This window comes from Molossus molossus, unplaced genomic scaffold, assembly GCF_014108415.1.
Source record: "Molossus molossus isolate mMolMol1 unplaced genomic scaffold, mMolMol1.p scaffold_m16_p_20, whole genome shotgun sequence".
In the NCBI taxonomy this organism is placed as follows: Eukaryota; Metazoa; Chordata; class Mammalia; order Chiroptera; family Molossidae; genus Molossus; species Molossus molossus.
This window is the reverse complement of record NW_023425356.1, coordinates 20,531,501-20,554,360: the sequence shown is the minus strand read 5'-3', so window position 1 is coordinate 20,554,360 and position 22,860 is coordinate 20,531,501. Positions and strand designations below refer to the sequence as shown.

The window sequence follows — 22,860 nt, the reverse complement described above, 5'->3', positions numbered from 1 at the left end:
CAGATTGGTCCGTACCAGGAGTCAACTGAGTTAAGATAGGAAAAGAAATAAGCCCAACCAACTCGCCAAAGGTATCTTTGTCCTTTCACCCGGGCCTCGTACCAACAGACTCTCCGTGTACTATATTTTTAAAACTGGAACTATGAACTCCATCCATTTGCACTGTTCAGACATATATATGTATGTATGTAAAAATTATATATACACGAATTAGCTGCACGTATATACATATATATATTTCTTTTTAAATTTCATATTGATGGCAGTACCTTTTTTAGCTTGTGTTTTTACACACCTTTCACTAGAATTCATGACTTCTCTCTTGCTCTCTTTATTTTGAAACAAACTTTTAAAAGGAAAAAAAAATTTTACAGGGAAAATACCTCTCCTCATGAAGGACTCGAAAAGTTTACAACCTGCTTGGGTTTTTTTGCCCCCTTTTTTGTATTGAGTGAAGATTCTGGCTCATGGTTTTATTGTAGAGTCTGAGGAGCAAGGAGCAAAGTTTCTTTTTCTTCCAAGAAGCTGTTGTGGAGGGGGGAGGGGCATGTCCCCAGAGGGCAGCAAGGCTGCAGGGGTCTACAGACTTGATGTGGTCTCTTAATTCCAAGACATTTTTCCTGGTCCATCTCTCTCTCCCATTCATGGCTTTCTAGCCACATTCCACATCTTCCTGCTCCCGTTGGTCCCCTGTACACTTTCCCTCAACTGGCCTAGAATGGGGGGAGGGTGGGCTCAGGAGGTTAATGTCACAGGAACCCGAAACACTTCATGGTTTTAATTTCCCATTTCCCTGCCTTTTCTGAAGCGGGGGGTAGTACTAGGGACCAGAGTTAAAGCTGATACCTTTAGGCACAAAGATTGGACTTAGGTAGGGAAAGGAAGGAAGAAGTACCCTATGTACATAAGCTGTACATAAGCTTTTCCCTACTAGATTCGTGACCAATAACTATTACATTCTCTGTGACTTCCTTAAACAGCTGTGTGGGAGGGATCTGACAGTATCCCCAAGGCCTTGGGGAAACTTGGCATGTGTCAGTGGTCTGTGCCAACCAAGCCACAGCCTGTCCAAGCCCTCTGAGGACCCAAGAAGGAGTAGTAGGAATATGGTTGATTTGGGTTGGATTTCAACTTCTAATTAAAAGGAGACAGAAAGAAAACCTTTTTGTCCCTTAAAGAGCTCCTAATCTGACCTTGCAGTTAGAACTTCTGAGACCTAAGAGCATAGTATATCCCAGGATAGGGGCCAGGGCTGACTGGAGTAGGGCAGCATCTCCGCCCCCGGCTATGTATTCAGATAGTGCCCTCGGACCTCTAAGTCAGGCTCTATGCAACTGAAACACATCTTTGAGCCTTCTTTTCTTTTCCCTTCTCCACCTTCTAAACAAAAACCTCCACAGGGTGGCATCCTTTACTTTGTCTAACTGGGAGGCAACCATAGTTGGTTGTCATCAACTCCACTGAGCAGTGTTGGGGTGGTTTGAAGTTTCTTTTTTTGTAACTTGTTTTTGCAGATCATCATGAGGCCTCTTTTTTTCTCACTTTGTTATCCTGGCAGCTGTTTGCCAGGGGAGTGTGTAGGATCATATAGGATGTCCTGTCTTTTCTCCCCTACTCCAAACCCAGGTGGAATCACAGTGCAAAATGTAGGAATGCTAAGTATTTCAAGTTGCAGAGCGTGATCCCTGATTTCAAGGCTTTGACACAGGAGTAATTTATTTTGGCTGAAATGAATTTAATAATGAGCCAAAGGACCCTGGAAAGATATGTTGATTTTCCACTCCAAGATGCTAAAGAGACTTTGACACCAGCTTTGTTCCAACTATAAAAAATAGCAGCAGTTTGCCCCTGTTCCCTCAGAGTGGGCTAGGCACGAACAAATCCAGGAGGCCACATTATAGCCCAGGCGCTGACCTCTGGATACGAGATGTAGTGGGGATGCCCTTTGGATGGAGGCCCCTTAGCATGCATAGATGCTGCTCTGCCCCCTTTCTGACAGAATTCACTTGGTGCTTTGGAGATTGGGTGGAGGCCCCATAAGTAGGTTGTCTGTTGGCAGAATCTGTGTAGGAACAACCACTACTTGAGGCTGTACCACCAACAAAACACCCAGCTGCAGCACGGTAAGGGGAGGCCCCAGGGAATAGCACCTTCCACTCTTCTACCCACAGCAGGCCGGGCATTGGAGGCGAGGCCAGTGTGTCTGTGGAGCTCCAGAGGATCCCGCCTTCTTTGCATGACGCAGTGTTAGTGTGACACTTCTTTCCCCCCATCTCTGCATTTCCTTTCTAGTCCCTGCTACCTTTGTTAGTCCTGGGTTCTGTTCAGGGAGGCTTCTTTGCAGTTTGTCTCTGGGGAATGGAATGGCGCCCCTTTCCCCCTGCCTTGCCCCAGCAGAGCCAGCAGGAGTTTCCCGGTCTCTTACTGACTTCCCCTTCTCCACACTCAATTTCTATCCTCTTTGGTAAAAGCCCTGATTTTTTTTTTTTTTTATGGATCAGGAGAAAACGCAGGCCCTGAGAAGCCTGTCCCTGCAGAAAGGTCCCCTTGGGCCATGCTTTGGGCTCTCTGCTCTTTATATTCTGCTCTCCATTTTTCTGCCCTCCCCTTGCCCTAGGCCTAAGCTCAGCACAGGTGAGTGCTCAGGGCAACTCCTAGGCCTGGACAGAGCTCTCAGGGAGGAATTAGATAAATGTCCAACATCTCCATGCCTGGCCCATCTGGTTTCATCCTTTAATTACCCAGGCCAGTAGCTTTGGGTTATCCCCTTTTGTAGTCCCTGACCCAATGCTTGGAGCAGCAATATAGGGCATTGACAGGAGGCGACACCTCTCTCTCATCTCAGAATTTGCCAGCTATGGGTCTGGCTCCTAGGAGGCAGTTTTCTTAAAAGGGACTGCATCCTGGTTGATCTCAAGTCCCCAGTCCTGGAGGGACTGTTGTGCCCTCCCTTCTCTCCATCATGCGCTAGCTGGACTGAAGTAGCAGTAGAAACCATTTGGTCTGTTGGACTCCCAACATGCTGCTAGGTTATTGCACCAGATTCATTGTGTCACATTAGCTTCCTTTTGGAGGAAGGAGGATGTGGTTGAATACTGAGAGAGAGAGAGAGAGAGAGAGAGAATAGAGGCAATGGGTGTGCTTTAGCACCTCATCGTCCAATCCCACCTCCTGTCTTCCTTCTCCGAAAACTGAGCACATCGTGCCAGGCCTCACTCACACCAGGACAACATCAGCTCTCTCCTCAGCAATAATCTCAGGTGTGTGGGAAGCTTAGGGCTCAGGGGGAGATTGGAATCCGAGAGGGGAGTGATACAGGGTCGAGGCACTTGACCAATTGCTAAAGTTGGACACCAGTTTTCTATCATGCCCCCTTTTTAAGCCAGTGAGCTGGGCTTCAGTTTTCCCCAGGCCATGTACACTTTTAATTTATTTGAGAGAAACTCTAATTGTATTTTCACTGCAGTATCTTGTATTTTTTATTTGTGATTTAAGAAATGTGAAGAGAAAATAGACACATAATGGCTAACAGTGTTTCTTTCATTCCTTGTTCTAGAGCTAACCACTCTAAAATTGTTTGGTAATGTCACTTAGTGTAATTAATTGTAACATATTCTTTTAAATAAATTGATTTATTGATGAAACTATTCTTTGGTTTCCTAGACTACAAATCCTTTGGGTTGCGTGGAAAGGAGTGAAGAGGGATGAGGGACCTTTGAGGTTTGAGTTAGAATGTTCAGTCTGGAAATGGAAGGAACATTTAGCCAGTTATCCCAGGTCGCAAGTGAGGCAATCTTTTGAGGGCAGGCGATGGGGAAGGGTGAGAAGAGAAGCTGGGAGGCCTCTGGTCAGACCTGCCTTCAGTAGTTCCTTCAGAGATTCCTTCTCCCTTAGGTCTCAGAGTTGATTGTGCCGGCTGCACAGAATCCATGTTGGCTCACAGGTCTCGCCTCGGCCTTATGCAGATAGAGCCTGGCAGAGTCCTTGGGACACCTCTTAGTCTCCCCATCCCCAGCAATATGTGTACACTTTGTCGTCGTTCAGGTAACTCAGGAAACTTGCCTGGAATCTGGACTGAAAGGTTCATACCGCCCGATGCCAGCTTAGTACCGGAGTGCCTGCGCTTTGCTTCACAGAGTGCTCTTAGGTGCTGTGGCCTGAGTGCCTGCTCTTTTTTGTTTTAAATCCTTACCTGTTGTGTTTTTTGTTTTTTTTTCCAGGTAGAATGGGAAGAAGGGTGGGAGACAGAGGAGGGAGAGAGAAACTTCAACGTAAGAGAGACACATTGGTTGCCGCCCCCATGACCCAGCCCAGGGCTGGGAATTGAACCTGCAACCAAGGCATGTGTCCTTGACTGGTAATTGAACCCACAACTCGTTGGTCCCCAGACCGACACTCTGACCACTGAGCCAAACCTGTCAGAGCATGAGTACCTACTCTTACAAGTAAGACTCCTTTCTGTGCATTTCTAGTTCATGGACTGAATCTGCTCTGAAAACCTCAGCATTTGTGTTAGGTCAGATTTTTTTTTTTATCCTCACCTGAGGACATTTTTGCATTTATCTTCAGATAGAGTGGGAGGGAAAGAGGGAGGAAGAGAGAGAGAAACATCGATGTGAGAGAGACACATCAAGTGGTCGCCACCCACACAGCCCCACCAGGGCCAGGGACAAACCACAACCAAGGTATGTGTCCTTAGCGGGAACCGAACCTGGGACTCTGGTCCACGGACTGATGCTCTAACCGCTGAACCAAACTGGCCAGGACAGGTCAGATATTTTTATTATTTTTATAAACCTTCCTGTTTTTATAACCCTTGACTATTTGCTTTTGCTCCCTGATTGAAGACCATAAAGCAAGGATGAGTTTGACATTTTGTTTGGCAGTTTAGAGAGAGATATCGGTCTGGATCTTATTTACTCAGCCATCAACGTTGAGTAATTGGAACCTGATAAATGTTAACTATTCTAATGGGGGGGGCGGGGTTCTTCAAGCAAAGAGTCCACAGAGAAGTAGAAGTGAAATTGTGGAGTTAGAATTATGGAAGTTAGAGTCAGTGAACACTTCGTGGATACCTCCTGGGTGCAGGGCAGTGTTAGGTACTGCCCCAGAAAGCGCGAAGCAAGAAGCATGCTGTGCTTTCAGCCTCCTAGAGGAGCGAGATGTTTACAGGTGACCATGATACACAGCAGTGGCAGCTTTAAGTGCTATAACAACCAGAAAAAGGGGGAGAAGGACCTCTGTGGAGGCAACTGTCATGAAGGAAGTGGTGCTGAATGTGCACTGTTTGGGGTGAGCAGCTTTTCAACAAGAAGGCACTCAGCTGGATTGAGCCAAACACGCCCCACGCTAGCCATGGGGAGCGAGTGGGGGGGGGGGTCAGCCTCGTCCAGATGAACGCCCAACAGTCCTGTTTGGTTAGGAGTTAGTCTCTGTAGGAATAAGATGGAAGATAAGGCTTTGAAGAGCCTTGACTGCCAGGGTGAAGTACTCTACAAAACAAGGAAGGAAGGGGGAGACCCAGAGTTTTGTTGTTTTTAATCAGCTGTAGTTTTGAAACATTGATGTTTCGGAATATATACAGAAAATCAATGAAGAGGCTGCTGTGATTAGTTAACTGAGTGGAGGCAGTGGTCATTGGAAGGGGGAGATGGATAGGAAAAATTATGGAAGTTAAATCTTCTGTGACTTAATGACAACATACGTGCAAGGACTGAAAAACTCTCAAGGTTTCATGTCTAGGTGACAAGAAAATAGAAATATTTAAGAATTGAAACTTCAGGGGAGAAAATATTTTAGCTTTCGACCTAATCCGTCCATAATGTGATTTACGCCAGATGAGAACTAGATAGTTCCTATGTGCTGAGCACCTCTGATGTTCTGGGCACTGTTTGGGGTGAACGAGGCGGAGTAGGCACTCACTAAATAGCTGTGAGTGCGTGTGTAGATCACTGGTTCCGTGGAGAACAGGCGGTAGGAGAGCAGGAGGGGAACAGGAAGATGACACTGCAGGCCTCTCGGGGTGAGGGTGACCGGGACAGTGTTGATGACAGTGGAGATGGAGAGACTGAGTATATCGACAGTGTTTTAGAGGGAGAAGCAGTACTTTGCACTTGGATTGGACCGGAGATGAGAGAGAGAGGGTGTAATCAAAGTGTGGGTACATAGTGGTGCTGCTTACTAGTGAGGGGTCTGAGGGAGGAGGGTGCGCAGAACTGAGTTCAGGAGAAAAACTAGGTGAGACATTTTCATCCAGCAAATGAGAGGATGCAGCATATTGGAAGGGAACCCCATTTATGGGGAGGAAGCTGACTGAGGGAAATTGACCAAAAAATGCCAGAGAAGGAGAATCTTCTGAGAACCAGGAACTTTCATCAGGGCTCTGCATTTCTCAGATACGGAGGAGAGAGAGGCTGGCCGTGGGTGGAGAGTCCTTCCTTCACAGACACCAGCCAAGGCTGCGAAAGAAAGGCTTTGGAATTTTAGCAGAATTAGAAGGCAAATCCTGAAAGGCAGAGGCTGGGGCTCTCAAGCTACCGCAGGGGATAGACTGGGAGGAAATGGGACCCCTTGCATGACGTTTGCACATTTCAGGGGAGCTAAAACTAGATGGGATGGGAATGCATGGAAAGAATTATCCAGAACTCCCACACACATTCTCATCGCTGTAGTCCCCCTGACTAGGGGTGTTTTTCTAGGTATCTTTTCCTTCCTGTAACTGGAAAGCTTCTCCCATCCCTGCTGTTAACCTGTTGGCTCCAGTCCTCTGCCTGGAGAAGGTGTTTTCCTTCCCTCTTAGTGCTGCCGTTTACATTGGAGCAGCACCTTGGTCATTGCAGAAGGAGCTGGTCTGAGTCCTTTGGCTTGGTCTGAAGTGAGGTCACCCTGTTGTTCCCGTTCCTATTTGTGCTGCTGTCCCGTTTTATTACCGAGGTCTCTCCTGCTCAGAAGAGATGTTAAGTGAACTTCGGTAGCTAGCAGAACTGTCCCTCCTGTAAACCCTTTCTACTATTTGAAGCCATTAGGCCTGAAAAGTCTGTTGATACAAGAAACAAGTTAGGAGCCTCCTTTTCTGTCTCAGATGGCTTCCTACGTTTTTGCTGTCGAAGGACCTAGAGAATCCCTGCCCAAAAGTTGTTTTGTTTCCTCCAAAAAGACTCCGCTGTGTCTCCTTCATCCCCATCATTCAACCTTAATTATCTACTGCTTCTCTGGAGAAAATCTGGCAACAGCCTTGTGGGAGGGGACTCGGCTACTGAGCAGTGATACAGTAAATGTAGTCAGTCTTCAGTGTTTGTGTCGGCTGCCTGAGACCTGGGAGAATGCCAGGAGGGAAGAAACTTACCAGTCCTGTTACGTGCCACCCCTTGTGTCCCGGTAAATCACTCTGGGAGATACCCTTTGGGCTAAAACCCCCTCTTCCGTCGTTCTGTCCTGACCCAGAACTGGTGGCGAAGGGAAAATTCATAATGTTGATACCAGCTCCTGCTGTCTTTACACTCTCTTCCCGTCTCTGACCACACACACACACACACACACACACACGCACACGCACGCGGACCCTCTACCTCTATTAAGATTTCAGATGCTGTGTCTATATGGATTCTCTTCCTTCCAAGTAAGATCCCACCTCTGATCTCTACCAATCCAAGAGACTACTCCTAAAACAGTGTCCACAGATAACGTTTCTATAGTACTTCACATATTGCTTCTCTTTTGAACTATTCTTAGTTCAGGGCAGTTTTTTTAAGAGAAGGCCAAAGTGTGGGCTGAGGTGGGGGTGAGTTACAGGGATTCACTTGTCCTGTCACAGGACAGCTCTGGCCTGAGGCCGCACGGCAGCGAGAAGGTGAGCAAGTTTCTAAGCAGGGGCATAATGAGGGTGGGCAGCAGGCAGCTGCCTAGAAACAAATGTCCCGTGTGCCATGAAGTCAGAGAGACTCCAGCTGTGTGAGCTCCCTGCGCCCAGCCCTAAAGCATTCACAGAAGAATCTAGGAGCTGGAGGGACCTTAGGGCTCATACAGCCCACCTTCTGCTTGATGGGGTCACTGCTGCCGTCTGCTTGGTGCTTCTTAGGATCTTTGCCTCAGGTCAAAGGACAGGTTGTTGAACCTGTGAGAGGAGAGCATCATGGGCCTGGGGGCTTGACAAACTGGGTTTAACCCCTGCAACTTTGTGAGTCTGGGTAGGTTGATGACCCTCCAAAGCCTCCATGTCTCTGTGTAAAATCATTTCCTGCCTCACAGGGTTGATGGGAGGCTGAATGAGGAGATACACATAAAGAGTGAATTCTGGTCATGGTGGTGGCACCTGTCTGCCCACTGGCCAGTTCAGGGCAGGTCAGGATGTGAGCCCGAGGAGGTACACGGCTGGATACAGAAGAGGCCTGCTGACCTGCTTTCTTCCCTCGGGGCGGGGCCCAGCTGTGCAGAGCCCCGCGGAACTGAGCCCCACAGAAGCGGGGGTCGCGAAGCCACGCCGGCCTGGACACTGCTCACAGCAAGGGCTGGCCCTTCCCGACAGTTCCCTCCCAAGCCTCTCTCTCCTCACTTCCCTCCTCCTCCCCAACGTGCACAGACCCTACCCTCGGCCTCCCAGGACTCTTATTTGATGCTTTTAAACTTTTTTCTTTATTTAGACAGAAAAGACGAACTCTTTAAAAGTAAAATGCAATAAATAAATAAGTTAAGCATAGAGAAGTGTCTGAAACTGACTCCCAGTCTCCCCAAACCACTCCCACCCCCACCCCGCTGCTTTTCCCTAAAACCTCTTCCTAAAGAAAATGACCAGGTAATAAACCCCTGTATCCCTCCCCACACCCCTCCTCCCAAATACCCAATTACCCCCCAAAGCAAAGGGAGAAATCAAGAGAGAAGAAATCCGGGGGAAACATTGTCTAAACTCCCAGAAGAGAGATGGCAGCGTCCGGCCAGGCCGGCTGGGTAACGCACAGCTGGTGGTGGTATTTACACGGAGGGACCAGCAAAGACTGTAAACATTTTTAGGGGTTTGGGGAGGTCTTTCCTCGTGAGAGGAGGAGGGTCTCTGTGGCTGACTGGCGGAGAGGCAGCCCTCAGGGCTCCCCCACACCCTCCTTAGAGGGGGGGCCCTTAGGGGAGGCAGTGAGTTTTAGGGCTGGGAACCCAGGGTTCAGGGATATCCTACCTCTAGCTGAGGGTGGCAGGGAGCATGAGAACCAGCTTCTGAGAAACCCCTACTGTGGGGAAGAGGCTGGGAGCAGGGGGCGAGGAGCACATGGGAGGCCCCGCTGCCCTCCCGGGCTGCACAGGCAGGACAGGCCCACTGGCCGGAGGCAAGTGGGAAGGCTGGGCACGGAAGGCCCATCACAGGAGCCCCAAACAGAAGGCAGATACCCCAGAGCCTTCAAGCCTGTTCCTCGCTCCCTCACAAAGGCCAAAAGGGCACCTGGGAGGAAACAGGCCCTCGAGGAGGGGCAGGGTGGCGGGAATGGGCCGGTGTCCTGTGCCCCAAGAACCATGAAGCAGCTTTTGCCCCAGAGCCCAGTCGAGGCCCAGAGCAGATGTGCAGAGAGGGCTAGGGCCAGGCGTGGGGAGGGGGTGAGGAGCCCCTTCCTGTGGTGTCTCCAGACCTGTGAAGGAAGGAAACACAGGTGAAGCCATGGGGAAGACAGCAGCCAGTGCAGGTCACGGGCTTCGGGGGAGGGGGCTGAGGAAGGCAGGTCACCAGAAAGGCCTCAGTCCAAACTGAACCATCCGGCCCCCCAGCCATTGGACAAGGGGCAGGGATGGAGGAGATGGGAGGGAGGGCAGATGATTCAAGAAACCAAAGATATTAGGAAGGAAATATTCAAACAGCCCATGAGAAAAAGAAAGACCAGAAGATACAGAGACAGGGACTAGAGGGGGAGAGAGGCAAAGAAATGAGACAGCAAACAGGCAGGCAGAGATAACTCGGGAAGGAGGAGCAGGGTGCCATGTTGGGGCAGACACCTGAGGAGAGAGCAGAGGGCATCTGCTAACGGGAGGGCAGAGCAGGCTGGGGAGAGCCCAGGGCCCGTGCTCTCATTCCTTTCCAGAAAGGAACGGAGAAAGCCAGAGAGAAATGCACAGAGCACAGACCACAGTCACCAACCACTGTTAACCAAGCACATCCCGCGAGCTGCCCCCGGCCCTGACCCTGGGCTGGGGGGCGCTTCCCTCCGCGGCCCCCTCCCCAAATAACAAACAATTGGCTCCAAAGACAACACGCTCGTTCCATGCAACTTACAGGGGCCCGGAGCAGGGGTCCGGGGATGGGGGCTTCGGCCGACAATGGACACGGGCCCTGGGCTGGGGGCCCCCAGGGTGGGGGGAGTTAAGCAGCCAGAATTGGGGGGAAAGGGGGAGAAACAGAAAATGTGGGTATTGTTCTTGGGTTGTATTTTTTCGAGGGTTTGGTCCAAAGGAGATTAAACAACATGAAAGTAACCAAAGCTCATAGCTCTGGGCCATGAGGTGGAGGTGGTGGAGGGCGATGGAGTGGAGGGGACCTGTTCGGTGAGACTCACCGCGGTCCAGCATTTCAGCTCCTCTGCCTGAACCGAATACTGCCCCCGAGGCCGGAGGCTGGGACCCCCCCATCTGTTCTGTGCACTCTACGGTCCCATGGGTGCACTGCCACGGAAGAAATCACCCGGCGTCCAGGGCACCGAGGGCCTGACGTCCCTACTTCTCAATAGATATTCCAGGAGCCAGTGATTCTATGACCCTCCAGTACCCTAAACCAGCCCTCTTCATCCTCAAACCCTACTCCTGCAATTCCACTCCAACCCAAAGGAAAACCAGAGAGAGAGACACACACAGACACATGGACGCTGACCAGACAAACGAGACCAGACATCGGGGAAGGCCTGGGGAGTGCACACAGATATATAAAGACTTGGCGCTCTCTGGGGTCCTTCTGTGCGTGTGTGCACGTGTGTGTTTGCGTGTGTGTGGAATTGGTGAGACTTGGATGACTGAAAAACCACCAGCGTCAGAGCATCCCTGAGGCTGGTGGAAGAGAGGGTGAAGGCAGTCTGAGCGAGGGCCCTGGCTGCGGTGTGTGGGGCTGGAGAGGTCACAGGATAGGAACAGGACCCACCTGGGGGCCCTCAGTAGGGCCGGTTGGCATCCTTAGGCCGCTTTAACTGGACTTTGAGGCGCTTCATGCCAATCTGGAAACCGTTCATAGCCTGGATGGCAGCCTGGGCGCTGGCTGGATTGTCGAAACTCACAAAGCCTGAGGTGAGAGGGGCATGAGGCCGGCCTAGCCCCACCTCACTCTCCACCACCCTGCTGCCTGCAGGTCCTCCAAAGGCCCAAAGACTGCCCGGCACACAGCAGGCATGCAGTCAGTAGTCCTTGATTGACAGGTTGAGTGAGTGACTGTGCCCCAGCCACCCTCCCACATGGGACATTTCTTCTCGGCGTTCCTTGAGGGGCAGCCCCTTCCTCTGCCTGACTCTGAACCGCCTGCTGACAACACCACTCCCAGACCCTCAGTGACTTCTGAAGCAGGGAGAACAAGAACGTCCCCTTTCTCCCCTCAAGCCGCCTTGCAGACAAGGACCTGCAGGCAACTGAACCCAGCTCGCTCAGCCTTCCTTTTGGAAGCCAACCATCCCCTCCCAGAGCCTCGGCTAGACCTTGTGGGGCGTGGAGCAACAGTTCTAAGGGGAGAGGGCGGACCTGCGGTTTTCTGGAGAAGAGATGGGCCTGGCAGCAGCTGCCGTGGGATGTTGGATGTGTAAAAAAGTGTTTTTGGAGGGGACTCCTGGACAATCTGAATTCCAAATATTGGGCCCATTGCAACCATAAGTGCCTTCAAATGTATCAGACCTTGTCCTCATTTGGCAAAAATGTGCCATATATTATCTTTTAGGTCATCATATTCTTACCAAAACACTTGCTCTGATTGGTGGCCCGGTCGACAAAGACTTTGGCTGAGATGACATGGCCAAATGGGACGAACATCTGGAGGATCTCTGAGTCGGTGAACTCCTGGGGCAAGTGGTAGATGAAGATGTTGCAGCCATCAGGGCCTGGGTGGCAAAAGGGACACAAGGAAGAGCTTGGTGACTGAGGGACAGACTCAAAGAGCAAAGACCTGGGGAGAGCAGGTTCTGAGAGGTCCCCCCAATCCTGGCCCTCAACATGTGGGCCAGGGTGCCAGCCACCTCAACCCCACTACCTGTCTTCCCACCCATGGGACCAAAGCTGAGCTTGGACCAGGCACGAGGGAGTCCGAGCCCACGACAAGGGTGCTCCTAACTCCAAAGGCTCTCAGCTGGGCCTCCCAGGCCGCACCTTCCCGTTGCTGCTGCTGCTGCTGCTGCTGTGGCTGCTGCTGCTGCTGGGGGGGAGGTGGGGGCTGCTGGGTGACCAGGGCAGGAGGCTGCGGGAACGCAGGTGCAACCAGGCTGTAGGCTGCTGGGTAGGCTGCTGGGGTGAGGAGACAGAGAGCTACTGGGGTTCCGGAGATGCCCCTGGCCCCGGCCCTCCCCACCAGCCCTATCTCCCTGGCCTCTGGCCCTGGCAATGGAGTTGGCAGGGCTGAGAGGTGTCAGAGATGGAGCTGCCCCACACCCAGCTTCTGAGCCTCTTGCTGTGTTGCCATCCCTCCCACCCGGGCCAGGCCTGGCGGGGCTCCTCACCTGTGTAGTGCTGCATCCCTGCGTAGGCCTGCTGCAGGGGGTCCACAGGGGCCGCGGGGCTCTGGGCTGGGGAGAGCAGCACCAACCGTGAGAGCAGAGCAGAGCTCGGCAGGTAGGGAGGGAGCCTCAGGGGCTCCGGTACAAAATGAGAGGGCGGACATGCACAGAGCCCGGCATTAGCAAGACTGGAGTCTGACTGGCTGTGCGACCCTGGACAAGTCCCTTTGCCTCTCTGTGCCTCAGTTTCCCTGGCTGAGAACAGGAAGAAACATCCCTGCCCAGGATGACCGAGCAGGAGAAGTCCTTAGAGCCCCAAGCCTGGAGACGGGAGGTGTGTCACAGCTGCCGGCGAGGGGCATGTGGCTGGAGGGTTGCTGGGAGAGGGGTGTGCAGCAGAGACCCCCACCTGGGTAAGGATGAACCCCGTTGGGATACAGAGCATCAGGGGCAGGCTGCCCCGTGGGCTGGGTGGGCACCGGGCTGTAGCCGTTGACGCCCAGGGCAGCGGGAATTGCTGAGACAGGCGTGGCAGCGATGGCAGGAGGGGTGCTGGTTCCTGGGGAGGAGAAAGCGACAAAGACAGAGCAGAGAAGCCAACACACACAAATGCAGGGAACCAGTCAGCAAGTCTGCAGGCAGAGGGGAGGACACAGGCTACTTCCTGACCCCTGAACCCCTCGGCTCCCCTCACCTGCCCCATTCTGCCAGCCCAGCCCTGCCTAGAACTTACCTGAGGATGGGGTGATGGGGGTGGCGATGAGGCCATTGGCATTGATGGCGGCCATGTGTTGCATCTGCACGGCAGCCATGGTGGCCATGGGGCTGAGGTAGGCACTGTGAGCCGCCACCAGGGCCGCCTGCTGCTGCATCAGCTGGGGGCAGGGGAGAGCGGAGTGTGGGGCGAGGCCCGGCGACCTGGCCTGGCTCCCCTCCAACCCTGGGTCTTGGCATTGGGAGGGTGGGGGCAGCACATGGGTGGCCAGGGGGAGAGGGGTGGGCCGGCCAGGCCAGCACCAGGGGGCTGTGCTCACGGCCTGGGTGTAGGCGCTGTAGGCTCCAAACTGGAGGGCGATGGGGCTGAACATGCCCAGCTGGGTGGCCACCTGCTGCATTCGGCGGAGACCTCGCTCCTTCTCTGTGTCAGCGAACTTCACCACCAGGCTGGACGAGGCACCCTGGGCAAGGCCCCACATGTGGTCAGAGGGGCAGACGCGGTTTCTCTCCCCCAGAGCTCTCGGGACCTGGCTCGGTTCCACCGCTCGTGGCGTGGCCACTGAGAAAGCAGCCGCCAGTGTGCCTGTCAAACGGGCACACTTTCCTCCCACCCTCTCCCTGGGCCAGCAAGTGCAAGAGACAAGAGAAAGCCGAGGATGTGAGGGCAGGTGCTTGGACAGGGAAGGACGCAGAGGGCACCCCTGGCTCCTCTATGAGGATTTGGAGCCGAAATCCTCCCTGGAGTGGATCAGCTGCAGAGAGTGCTTAATCTCAGGCTGGTCCAGCCTCGCTGCTGCCCCACCCCTTACCTCTAGTCCCACCCCACACCCTGGTCCTCAGGCTCAGGGATGCAGCCTCACATTTTAATACCAGCTTGCACCAAATAAAAACCAAACTGGAACATTTGCAAGGACGGTGGTAGAGCCCAGAGTCTGGAATGCACTTCCCTGCCCCACGCTGCAAGTCCCTTGTAAGAGCCGGCTGAACCCCTGCTGCAGAGCCTCGGCTAGCGGGTGCGCCGCCATGGAGCCAGCCAGCTGTGGTTCAGATGTTTGCTCTGCACCCTGCCCACTGCTCATGGGTGGGGGAGCGAAATAAGTGTGCAGAGGGCTTGTGGGGCCTCTAAGCAGTGTCCCGATGTCCAGCGGGCGAGGGGGTGGGGGGTGGGAAGGTGGAGCAGAGGTGGGAGCTGAGAAGAGGGCTGAGAGGTGGAGATAGGACAGGAGGGTGAGGGCATTGGGCTGAAGATGAGGGACGGGACAAAAGGTAGGGAGATATCCTAAATGTGAAGGTATCCCTAAGAATTCGATTCTTCTGCCAGACAGTTCTTTCTGAATAAAGTCAAAGAGCCTGTCGGGAATGGCCTGGCCCCTCTGAGCCAGGGCTGGAGAGGCCTGAGGGCGCGCGGGGCTCACCGGCAGGGTCCGGCTGCTGTGAAGCGTGTTGATGGCTGCCTGGGCCTCCGAGTGGGTCTGGAACTTCACGAAGGCACAGCCTAGAGAGTTCAAGGGGAGGAGGAAAGGGTGAGTGCCCACCTCTGAGGCCCCACAGCCCCGCTGCCTAACACACCAGAGGGCAGGGGCAGGAGGCTGAGGGCCCCCTGTAAGGCCGGGTGTGGGGGCGGATGGCACGGGCGAGGCCGGGCATGCGGGGGGCAGATGGCACGGGAGAGGCCGGGCGTGCGGGGGGCGGATGGCACAGGCGAGGCCGGGCGTGCAGGGGGCGGATGGCACGGGCTACCTTTGCTGGTGCCATCTGGCCCCCGCAGCACAGTGCACTCATCTATGGTCCCAAAAGGCTCGAACATCTTCCGGACGTCCTCATCTGTCTGCTGCTTCCCTAGCATCCCCACAAAGAGCTTCCGGTCTTCTGGGGGATAGGTCACAGGAGGAGGGGCATGTTCAGGGCCTCCAGGCTGCCTTCAGCTCTGTCCCAGTTTGGGGCAGGCAAGGACCCTGCCCTTGACCTTCATCTCTTCCCTGGAGGCCAGATACTCCCCTCACCCTGGGGACCAATGGCCTTTGTGTGTGAAAGGGGCGATGGTTGAGGAATGGGTACATTTACATAGAGGGCTCATCCCAGCTCTGAAGGACTTGCATTTCACCATGGGCCTCAGTTTTGCCATCTCTATGATGGGCTGAATCACATCCCCTGTCCACACCAACTCCCACGCCAACCTTGACTGGGAACCTTTCATGATTCTGACTTTGGTCCTCAAGAGAGGCGGTCCCACAGCTACTCCAAGCCCTGAGCTTGCGAGTTGAGGGGAAGGGACTGAGTCCAAAGGTATAGAACCTACCTCCTCGGCTCTCGCTGTCGGCTGGCTTGACCTGGATTGGCCTGTTCATCTAAAGGAGAGAAGAGAAGGTAACTGCTGGGGATCTCCTCCGAACACCCTAAGAGCACTCCCTAGGCCAGGACCTGCAGGGAGGCAAGAGGGAGTAAATCCCAGGCCCTGGAGATTTCCCCAGCCTTCTGAATTGCTAGTGGGAAGGAAGGGATGGGGCCTAATCTTGTTCAGGATTAGGACCAGAGGGGATTAGAGGCCATGGAAGGAGAGGATGTAGAGGAGGATGCTCATGGGGCACAGGTAGAGCCCCAGACGACTTGGCCAGGGACAGGTGCTACTCTCCTTCGGGGAAGAATGGGGCTGCCCATAGGACCTGAGTCCTGAGATAGAGCCCAACCAGTGGGCTATTCAACAAGCGCTGCCTCAATTCTACACAGTAGGCGCAACAGAGGCCACCCATCAAGAAGCCCCAAAGAAAACTCTAGAGTGAGAGAGACCCCACAGATGCCCCAACTTCCTCTGACCCCTAGAGGAGTGTCTGCCTCTCTACACCTCTTGACCCCAGGGGGAAGGCATTCTGGCTGCACAAAGGGAGCAGATGCCCAGTCTCCGTGGCAACGGGAGAATGCGCGCCATGGCAACCGCCCACTCAGCCTGATTTATCCGTCCCCGTCGCCCTGGCGACCATGGTGACGTCATCACTTCTGCTGCTCCGCACACCCGCAGAAGGAGTGGGGAGGGGGGTGGGAACAGGGTATGCTGGGGGTGGAGGATTTGGTGGGGGCTGGGAGGTGGGGGATGGGCACAGAAGGGCTTCCTGGAGGGAGGCATGCTGAGCTGGGCCTGCTGGGGCCATACTGTCCCTTCTACCTTCCTCCTCCAGATCAAATCCTTGGTGTCTCACAGCTGAGACAGCTCTGAAGGAGGATTGCTGTCCCGTGCTCTTTCAAGATTCTCCCTGTGCCCGGAAGTCCTCCAGAGCTCTCCCCTCTCCCCTACTGCAGCATCTCCCTTTTGTTCAGCCTTCAGTGGAAATGCAGACATCCCCAGTTCCACTCTCCATGTTCTTGTCTGGCGAGAGGACTTGGGAATGACTCCTGCAGGTTGATTTCCTTATGCAGGATGGGGAACATCTTAGGAACTGGAGAGGGAGGGAAGGACTCAGTCTTCCGTGTCTGAAAATATTTTGCTATTAAGGACTTTGACCAGTGGGGCCACACCTGGTCACCCCACTCATCTGATGGCAGGGCAGTCCTAGTTCCAGTGAACAAAACAAGTTAACAAAAGAAACTATTCATCTACATTCTGAGAGTGGGGCTAAAGGTACCCTCAGGGGAGGCACTGGATTCGGAGGACTGACCCTGCCACTCAACAGCAGGGTGAACTTGGACAAGTCATTTCTCTCCTCTGGGCCTCAGCTTCCTCATCTGTAAAACAGCCGGGTCAGCCGGTCTTGGGCCAGTTCCCTCGGCTCTAGTATTCCAGCCCAGAGAACTGTGTGTCATCACTTAACAGAGAAGGGCAGACATGATAGTTCCCCCACCCCACACTGGACCTTCTTCCCAGGTATCACATTATGCCAGTATGGCTGGGCCCTGCTGCTGAGGGATTCCCAGCCCTCGATCAGATCTAAGCCCCCCCTCAAATGATAGTCCTGCCCTGACTGTTGCATCCCAGGCTCTCAGAGCAGCTGGTTGGGGAGGGGGTCGCACAAATCCTCGGGCCAATCTCTTCCAGCTTTATCCTCCACCAATCTGGGATTATCCCATCTGAGGTTCAATCTCTTCAGGAGTGTGTTTGTGTGTTTGTGCCTGTTTATGTAGCAAGGAGTGGGGTCAGCTCAGGCTCCTGGTCTTTCACCCTCTTCCTGTCCTGTACTGTTGCCCAAGCAATCAGGAAGTCCCCTCACAGGCCCCTCAGACACACACACACACACACACACACACTCGAACCAGAGCCAGGGTCCTAGTGTTGGGGAATTCTCTCATGCTTGTCACTGACCCCTTCCCAACAGGCCCCTGGGATTTGCTGTTCTAGTTGGGGGTGGGGAACCTGGGGGCCAGAGAGAAAGGATGACTTCCCTCCCTGCACAGGCTCCCAGGCACAAAAATAGCACATTAGTAAATATCCACAGCTGATATGGATTCACACAAAGGTACACACCAGTGTACAGACCACAGCACAGACCACACTGACAAAGGTTCCCCCACACTCCCTCCCAGACAACCTCCCTTGGTGGCCCCCATGCCCCATTGCCAGCCTCCTCCTCTTGGCCTGGCACTTCCTGTGGGAAAGCTAGTCTTTGTTAGCTCAGCTCAGGCACACCTGCCCCCTCCCCTGAGTCCAGCTGGGCCTTGTTTACCTAGCAACCCAGCACTGGGTGCCTCTCTTCCCTAGCTACCACTCTCCAGGTGATAAGCCCTCCCTGAGGGCCTCTCAAAGAAGAAGGGGGCTATTTATACCCTAACCAAGTATGACTGAGAACCCCTCACCCACATGGTCACTTGTAAGCCCTTGTTCTTCTACCAACAGCAAAGACCCCACCACTTTCAAGAAGATCTCACCTGTCTCCTGAGGGCTCAGGCCTAGTACCCTGTCACTCCTGGCTCCAGACTTGCACCCGGTGTCCCAGATGACACACAGGTCCTTTCCATGGGACCAGAGTCTACTGCCCATGTCCCCAGAGTGGGATTTTGGCCCAAGTAGAGGGGAAGGGCAGGCCAGAGGGAGTCCCTCATACTGTCACCTCCAGGAGGTCACACCCTGCTCACAGGAAGAATCCAGGGGCCTGTGGCAGAGCCACTCCTGGGTACCCTTGGGGGAGAGAAAAGGAAATGGGGCCCCACAGTCATAGGCCCAACCCATTCTTCCCTTGGGCAACCCAAAGCATCACCCCAAATGGTGGCAGCTTCCAGATTCCGGAGTGACCACGATGGGGAGAAAGGAGAGACGGCTACATGGACCCATTAAAAAAGAACTTGCATTGGGAAGGCATGTGGATTAGACAGCAGGAAGGACTTCCTCACACAATTGTGCAAGAGTGGGCACACTATGTGCACACACACACGCAACCACTGTCTGAGGATAAACAATGCTGCCAGGATGGCTGGTGGCAGAGAAAAGACCTTGAGAAACAAAGGGTCAGGAAGAGCTTGGTCACAGATATCTGCTCCCTAGACTAGCCCTAGAAAATTGCAATGTGACGCCATAGATGTCTGCTCCCCAAGCTCCAACATGGGGTCCCTCGTGGAGGACAGAACCCCTCATTTCCTCCTACAAGCTCTGTCAGGGCCCTCTGCATCCTGTCCTCTGGAGCAAGGGCCACAGTGGAGTCAGCAGCACCTGGGAGCTCAGAGCAGGGCCAGACAATCACAAACTGGGGTGCCCGCCTCCCTGTCCTCCCACACAGGGCCGAACTCCTTGGGAAGGCGAGGCAGTGCCTGTCCACACCCAGGACAGAGCCCTGCCTGAGCGGTGTGGGCAGCTGGAGGGGAACAGTCCCCCGCTGGCACAGCCGGCCCTGGGGCCCATACCCCAGCTCCAGTCTCCTTTCCTCTCTCTCCCTTCCCTTCCTCTCTGCTTTCCCCAGGGGCTTTGAGAGACGGGGAGATGACAGGAAAAGACAGAGAAGCGGCAGTGGAGTGAAACTGTTGATTTGTCAGGCGCCTCCAGAGAGAACAGGGAGAGAGAAGAAAATTGCAATGTGACGCCATAGGCACCGGGCCTCCCAGGGATACTTGAGCCCATATCCACACACCTGGCCTGTTGGCTGCCCACACATGCGTGCGTGCATGCACACACATGCTCCTGGGATTCCAAACCTGCCCACACACATGCATGGACCTCAACTCAGCAAGCAATGGCTGTTCTGGGCTGCCTGGCTGCCTGCAGGGATCAGATACTGGGTGACAGCAGGGGGCTGGCTGTTGATTTGCTGTCCTAGTAGTACTCAGGGTTGAGGGCCACAGTGGGGGTGTCACAGACCCTGGAGGATTGGGAGTGGTTGAGCAGTTCTAATTTACCTAGACTCCCCACCCTCTTTCCCCATCTGTTTTGTCTATTTTCTTCCCTGGAAGAGATGGAGAATCAGCCTGCTCTCCATGTCCTGTGGGGTGGGGAGTGGGGGTGAGCAGAGGTGGGACAAGTCAGATGTTTGCTGAAAGGGTGGAGGGAGCCAGCTCTGAGAAAGTACTTCCTCGGGTTCACTGTGCCAGTGACAACAGAGGCAGATAGAGAGCGAAAGTGAATGGGTCCTTCCCAGGCTGTGTAATGGGTGGGGTGCAGGGCGGGGAGTCTGAGATTCTTCATTCCTGCCCCATGCCAGCCCAGGCCTGGGACAATCCGCAAGGCTGGCTGAGAGGAACAGACAAAGAGTTCTGACCTTGCAGGAGCGAAGCCACACTTGGTGGGGTAGGGCCTGCTCCTCCTCCTCCTCCTCCTCCTCCTCCTCCGTGATGGCTGCCCCTGCCTGTGCTTGTCCCCGGCTCTCCCAGCCTGGACCCTCCCAGGCCCTGCTCCACCCTGAGGCCTGGGGCCCTGTTCCTTTGGTCCTCTCTTCTTGGAAGACATGAGGTGAGCCTGTTCAAGCTCAGAAGCCAGCAACAAGAGGTGCCAGTCCAGTAGGCCTCAGCTGCCCATCTCAGGCAGCAGGTACCCCTCCCCCAGCTCACAGCCAGACTTCCTCCCCAGAACCACTAGAGAGAGACTGGGTGCCTCCCACTCACTCTGCCCCACACTTAGTGTCCAAAGTCATCTCCTCATGCCTCCAGTCAGCTAGTCCTCTCTCTAAGTCTCGCCCCACGGACAGGTTGGGAAGCAGGGCTGCCTTGCAGTCACGTTTACTCTGCCAGTCGCTTCTCTCCAGGTGAGAAGCAGTGCATGCATCTACCTCGAGAAAGGATGTCAGGAGGAGAGGGGCACTTCCTGCTACGAGAGGAGGTGGAAAATACACTCAGTGTCTTGGGAAGGTGGTGAGCCCCCTGCCCCAGCTAAGGCCCTTCTCAGCCCCCTGGCCTTGGAAAGGCTGGGACTCACCCCTGGAAGCGTCTTCTGTTCGTGCAGGGCGCTCTGGGCCTTCAGGGCTGAATCCCGGGCACAGTATGTCAGGAAGGCACATCCTGAGGAGGGGCAGGGGCAGAGAGACCGAGTAGGGGGTGAGTCCTGGGTCTCCCCTCCCTAAAAGGCTCCCCCCAAGGAGACTGAAGTCTGGGAAGCTCATCCCTTCTTGCCATCTTCTGCCTGATGGGGTAGGGAAGTGTCTGAGAGGGGGAAACATTCTGCCCAGGGGATCTCTGAGCTGATGAGCCTGGAACTAAGACCCAGAGGCCGGGAGGCTTAAATGGTGGTGACAGTGGGAGTGGGCGAGCACTGGGGCTGCTGGGAGATGGGGCTTTATGTGGGGGGAGGAGAAGGGGCATGTGATTGCCAGTTAAGTGCATGTAGTGTGGTTTCCTCTCTTCCTTAGCTAATCTCCTTTCCTCTTTCTCCTTCGCCTCTACCTCCCTCCATCTTGGTCATCATCACCCCTCTCTTTTCCCATTTTCCCTATTTCCTCTTCTCTCCCTAACTCTCTGGGAGGCAGGTGGAAGGTCGAGAGTGGAATAGAGGAAAAGGGAGAGGAAGAGCATCAGTGGAAGTCCCAATGGGAGGGAAGGCAGTGTGGCCCTTGTGTGACCCCAGTGCCTGGAGCTCTCCAAGTCCTGACTGGGCCTGACCCTGCTTGGCCACACAGCACTTGCACAGGCCTGAGGCACATCCTCTCTGCCTCCAGCTCTTAACTTTTGAGTCCCCAACACTTCCCAGATCTTCACCAATCTGTCCTTCATATCCTGCTTCCCAGGTCCCTCTCCTTCGTCCTGGAGCTGCCCTGCCCGGTCCATGTCTGCTCTTTCCAGGCTGAGCACCTGATCCTGTGGTCCTCACCTCCATCTCAGTATCTGAGGGTACTAAAACTCTCAGTCTTGCACACACACCCATACACACACACACAGCTGCCCGGCTCCTTATCTCCCAAACCAGCTCTCTTATTCCTCCACCATTCCTCTCGTTCATACACGACATCACCTCCTCATCTCTAGGATCTATGCCTCTGCGGCCCCCTTGACAACTCTTCCCCCAAAGAGGCCCTCCTTAGTCCTCCACCTGGGTCCCCTGGTCACCCTAGCTGAGTCCTCTTCTAACTCCTCCGTCACACTCCCCAGCCCAGAAACTATTTTCCTTCCAGATAGGCCCTTTGCAGCCACTCCATCCCTCCAGCCTACTTCCACCCTCCCCCCAGCCTCCCAGCCCACTCCCTAAAGCCTCTCCAGCTTGGCCTGACCCCTCACCCTTGTGCAGCCCGGTGTACTTGTCCTTGATGACAGTCAGCTCGAAGATCCGACCAAACTGTTCAAAGATGGGCTTCAGGTCCTTTTCCTCCAGATGCCTCGGGATCTGCCCCACAAACAGCTTGATGGCATCCGGTTCCTTCATTGGGGCGGCCCAGGAGGAGGGGCCGAGGGGAACAGGGAGAGGCCTGAAGGCCAGGGGGAGCTGCCCAGCAAGAAGGCAAGTGGTGGGGACCAGGGGCAAGTGGTGGGGGCTGGCTTTCCCTTGGGACCCCAACCACAGTGCTGAGCAGAGGGGCAGCTCTTTGCACAAAGGAGGCTGGGGAGTTGAGGCTAGGGGTCAAGGGTCTAGGCAGGCACTGTCATGCCACCAGGGGGCATAGCCCAAACAAACGATCTCCTCCCAGAGATTTGGCCAAGACCTGGAGGGTAGGGTGGTATCAGGGGCACTGGGAACTGGGAACTGAGATGAGAGCTAGAGGTGGGGGAAAGGGCCTGAGGGCAATGGGGATGGAGGCTGAGGGGTTAGGGACCTGATGTGGTTGCATGCACGGCAGTGGAGGTGGGGGGAGGTGGGGAGGGGACTCCTGATGTGGGGCAGGTGGAGCTCTTGTTGGCTTCCCTGAGAGGACACCTCCCCTGTGGCTGATCCTTCTGCTGGGTCCGAAGATCCCTGATGCCCGACGCTGGATCTCTGATGGCGGCAGGGCTCCGGGGGTCCCTTTTGCCCTGCCGCCCCCCTTCAGATCCTCCCCTCAGCCCCCCTCCCACCCCCACCCCGGTCCCCGGGCCTGGGCTGCTGCTGGCTGCTCCCGCTTCTGGGGCTGCCTGCTTTCCCGGTCACCTGGGTCCCGGAGCTCTGCTCTCCGGCCGC

At 54.6% G+C, this 22,860-nt stretch overlaps 1 protein-coding gene across 6 annotated transcripts; it reads right to left on the bottom strand.

Annotated features, from left to right (window-relative positions):
* Positions 1 to 8,834: 8,834 nt before the first annotated feature.
* Positions 8,835 to 22,860, bottom strand: CELF3 (CUGBP Elav-like family member 3). 6 transcript variants are annotated; one of them, XM_036272477.1, is made up of 14 exons: positions 22,831 to 22,860; positions 21,987 to 22,092; positions 20,695 to 20,777; positions 15,670 to 15,718; positions 15,111 to 15,239; positions 14,786 to 14,865; positions 13,688 to 13,831; positions 13,387 to 13,528; positions 13,063 to 13,212; positions 12,657 to 12,722; positions 12,310 to 12,444; positions 11,901 to 12,044; positions 11,105 to 11,242; positions 8,835 to 9,611 (listed from the first exon to the last, which is right to left on the bottom strand). In XM_036272477.1, the coding sequence occupies exons 4-13, from the start codon at positions 15,716 to 15,718 to the stop codon at positions 11,115 to 11,117; spliced, it is 1,167 nt and encodes a 388-aa protein (XP_036128370.1). In that variant the 5' UTR covers positions 20,695 to 20,777; positions 21,987 to 22,092; positions 22,831 to 22,860; the 3' UTR covers positions 8,835 to 9,611; positions 11,105 to 11,114. The 6 variants fall into 6 exon arrangements, with proteins under 6 accessions (XP_036128370.1, XP_036128365.1, XP_036128368.1 ...); XM_036272472.1 differs by lacking the exon at positions 22,831 to 22,860 and having other exon boundaries at positions 21,987 to 22,715; XM_036272475.1 differs by lacking the exon at positions 22,831 to 22,860 and having other exon boundaries at positions 12,310 to 12,441; positions 21,987 to 22,715.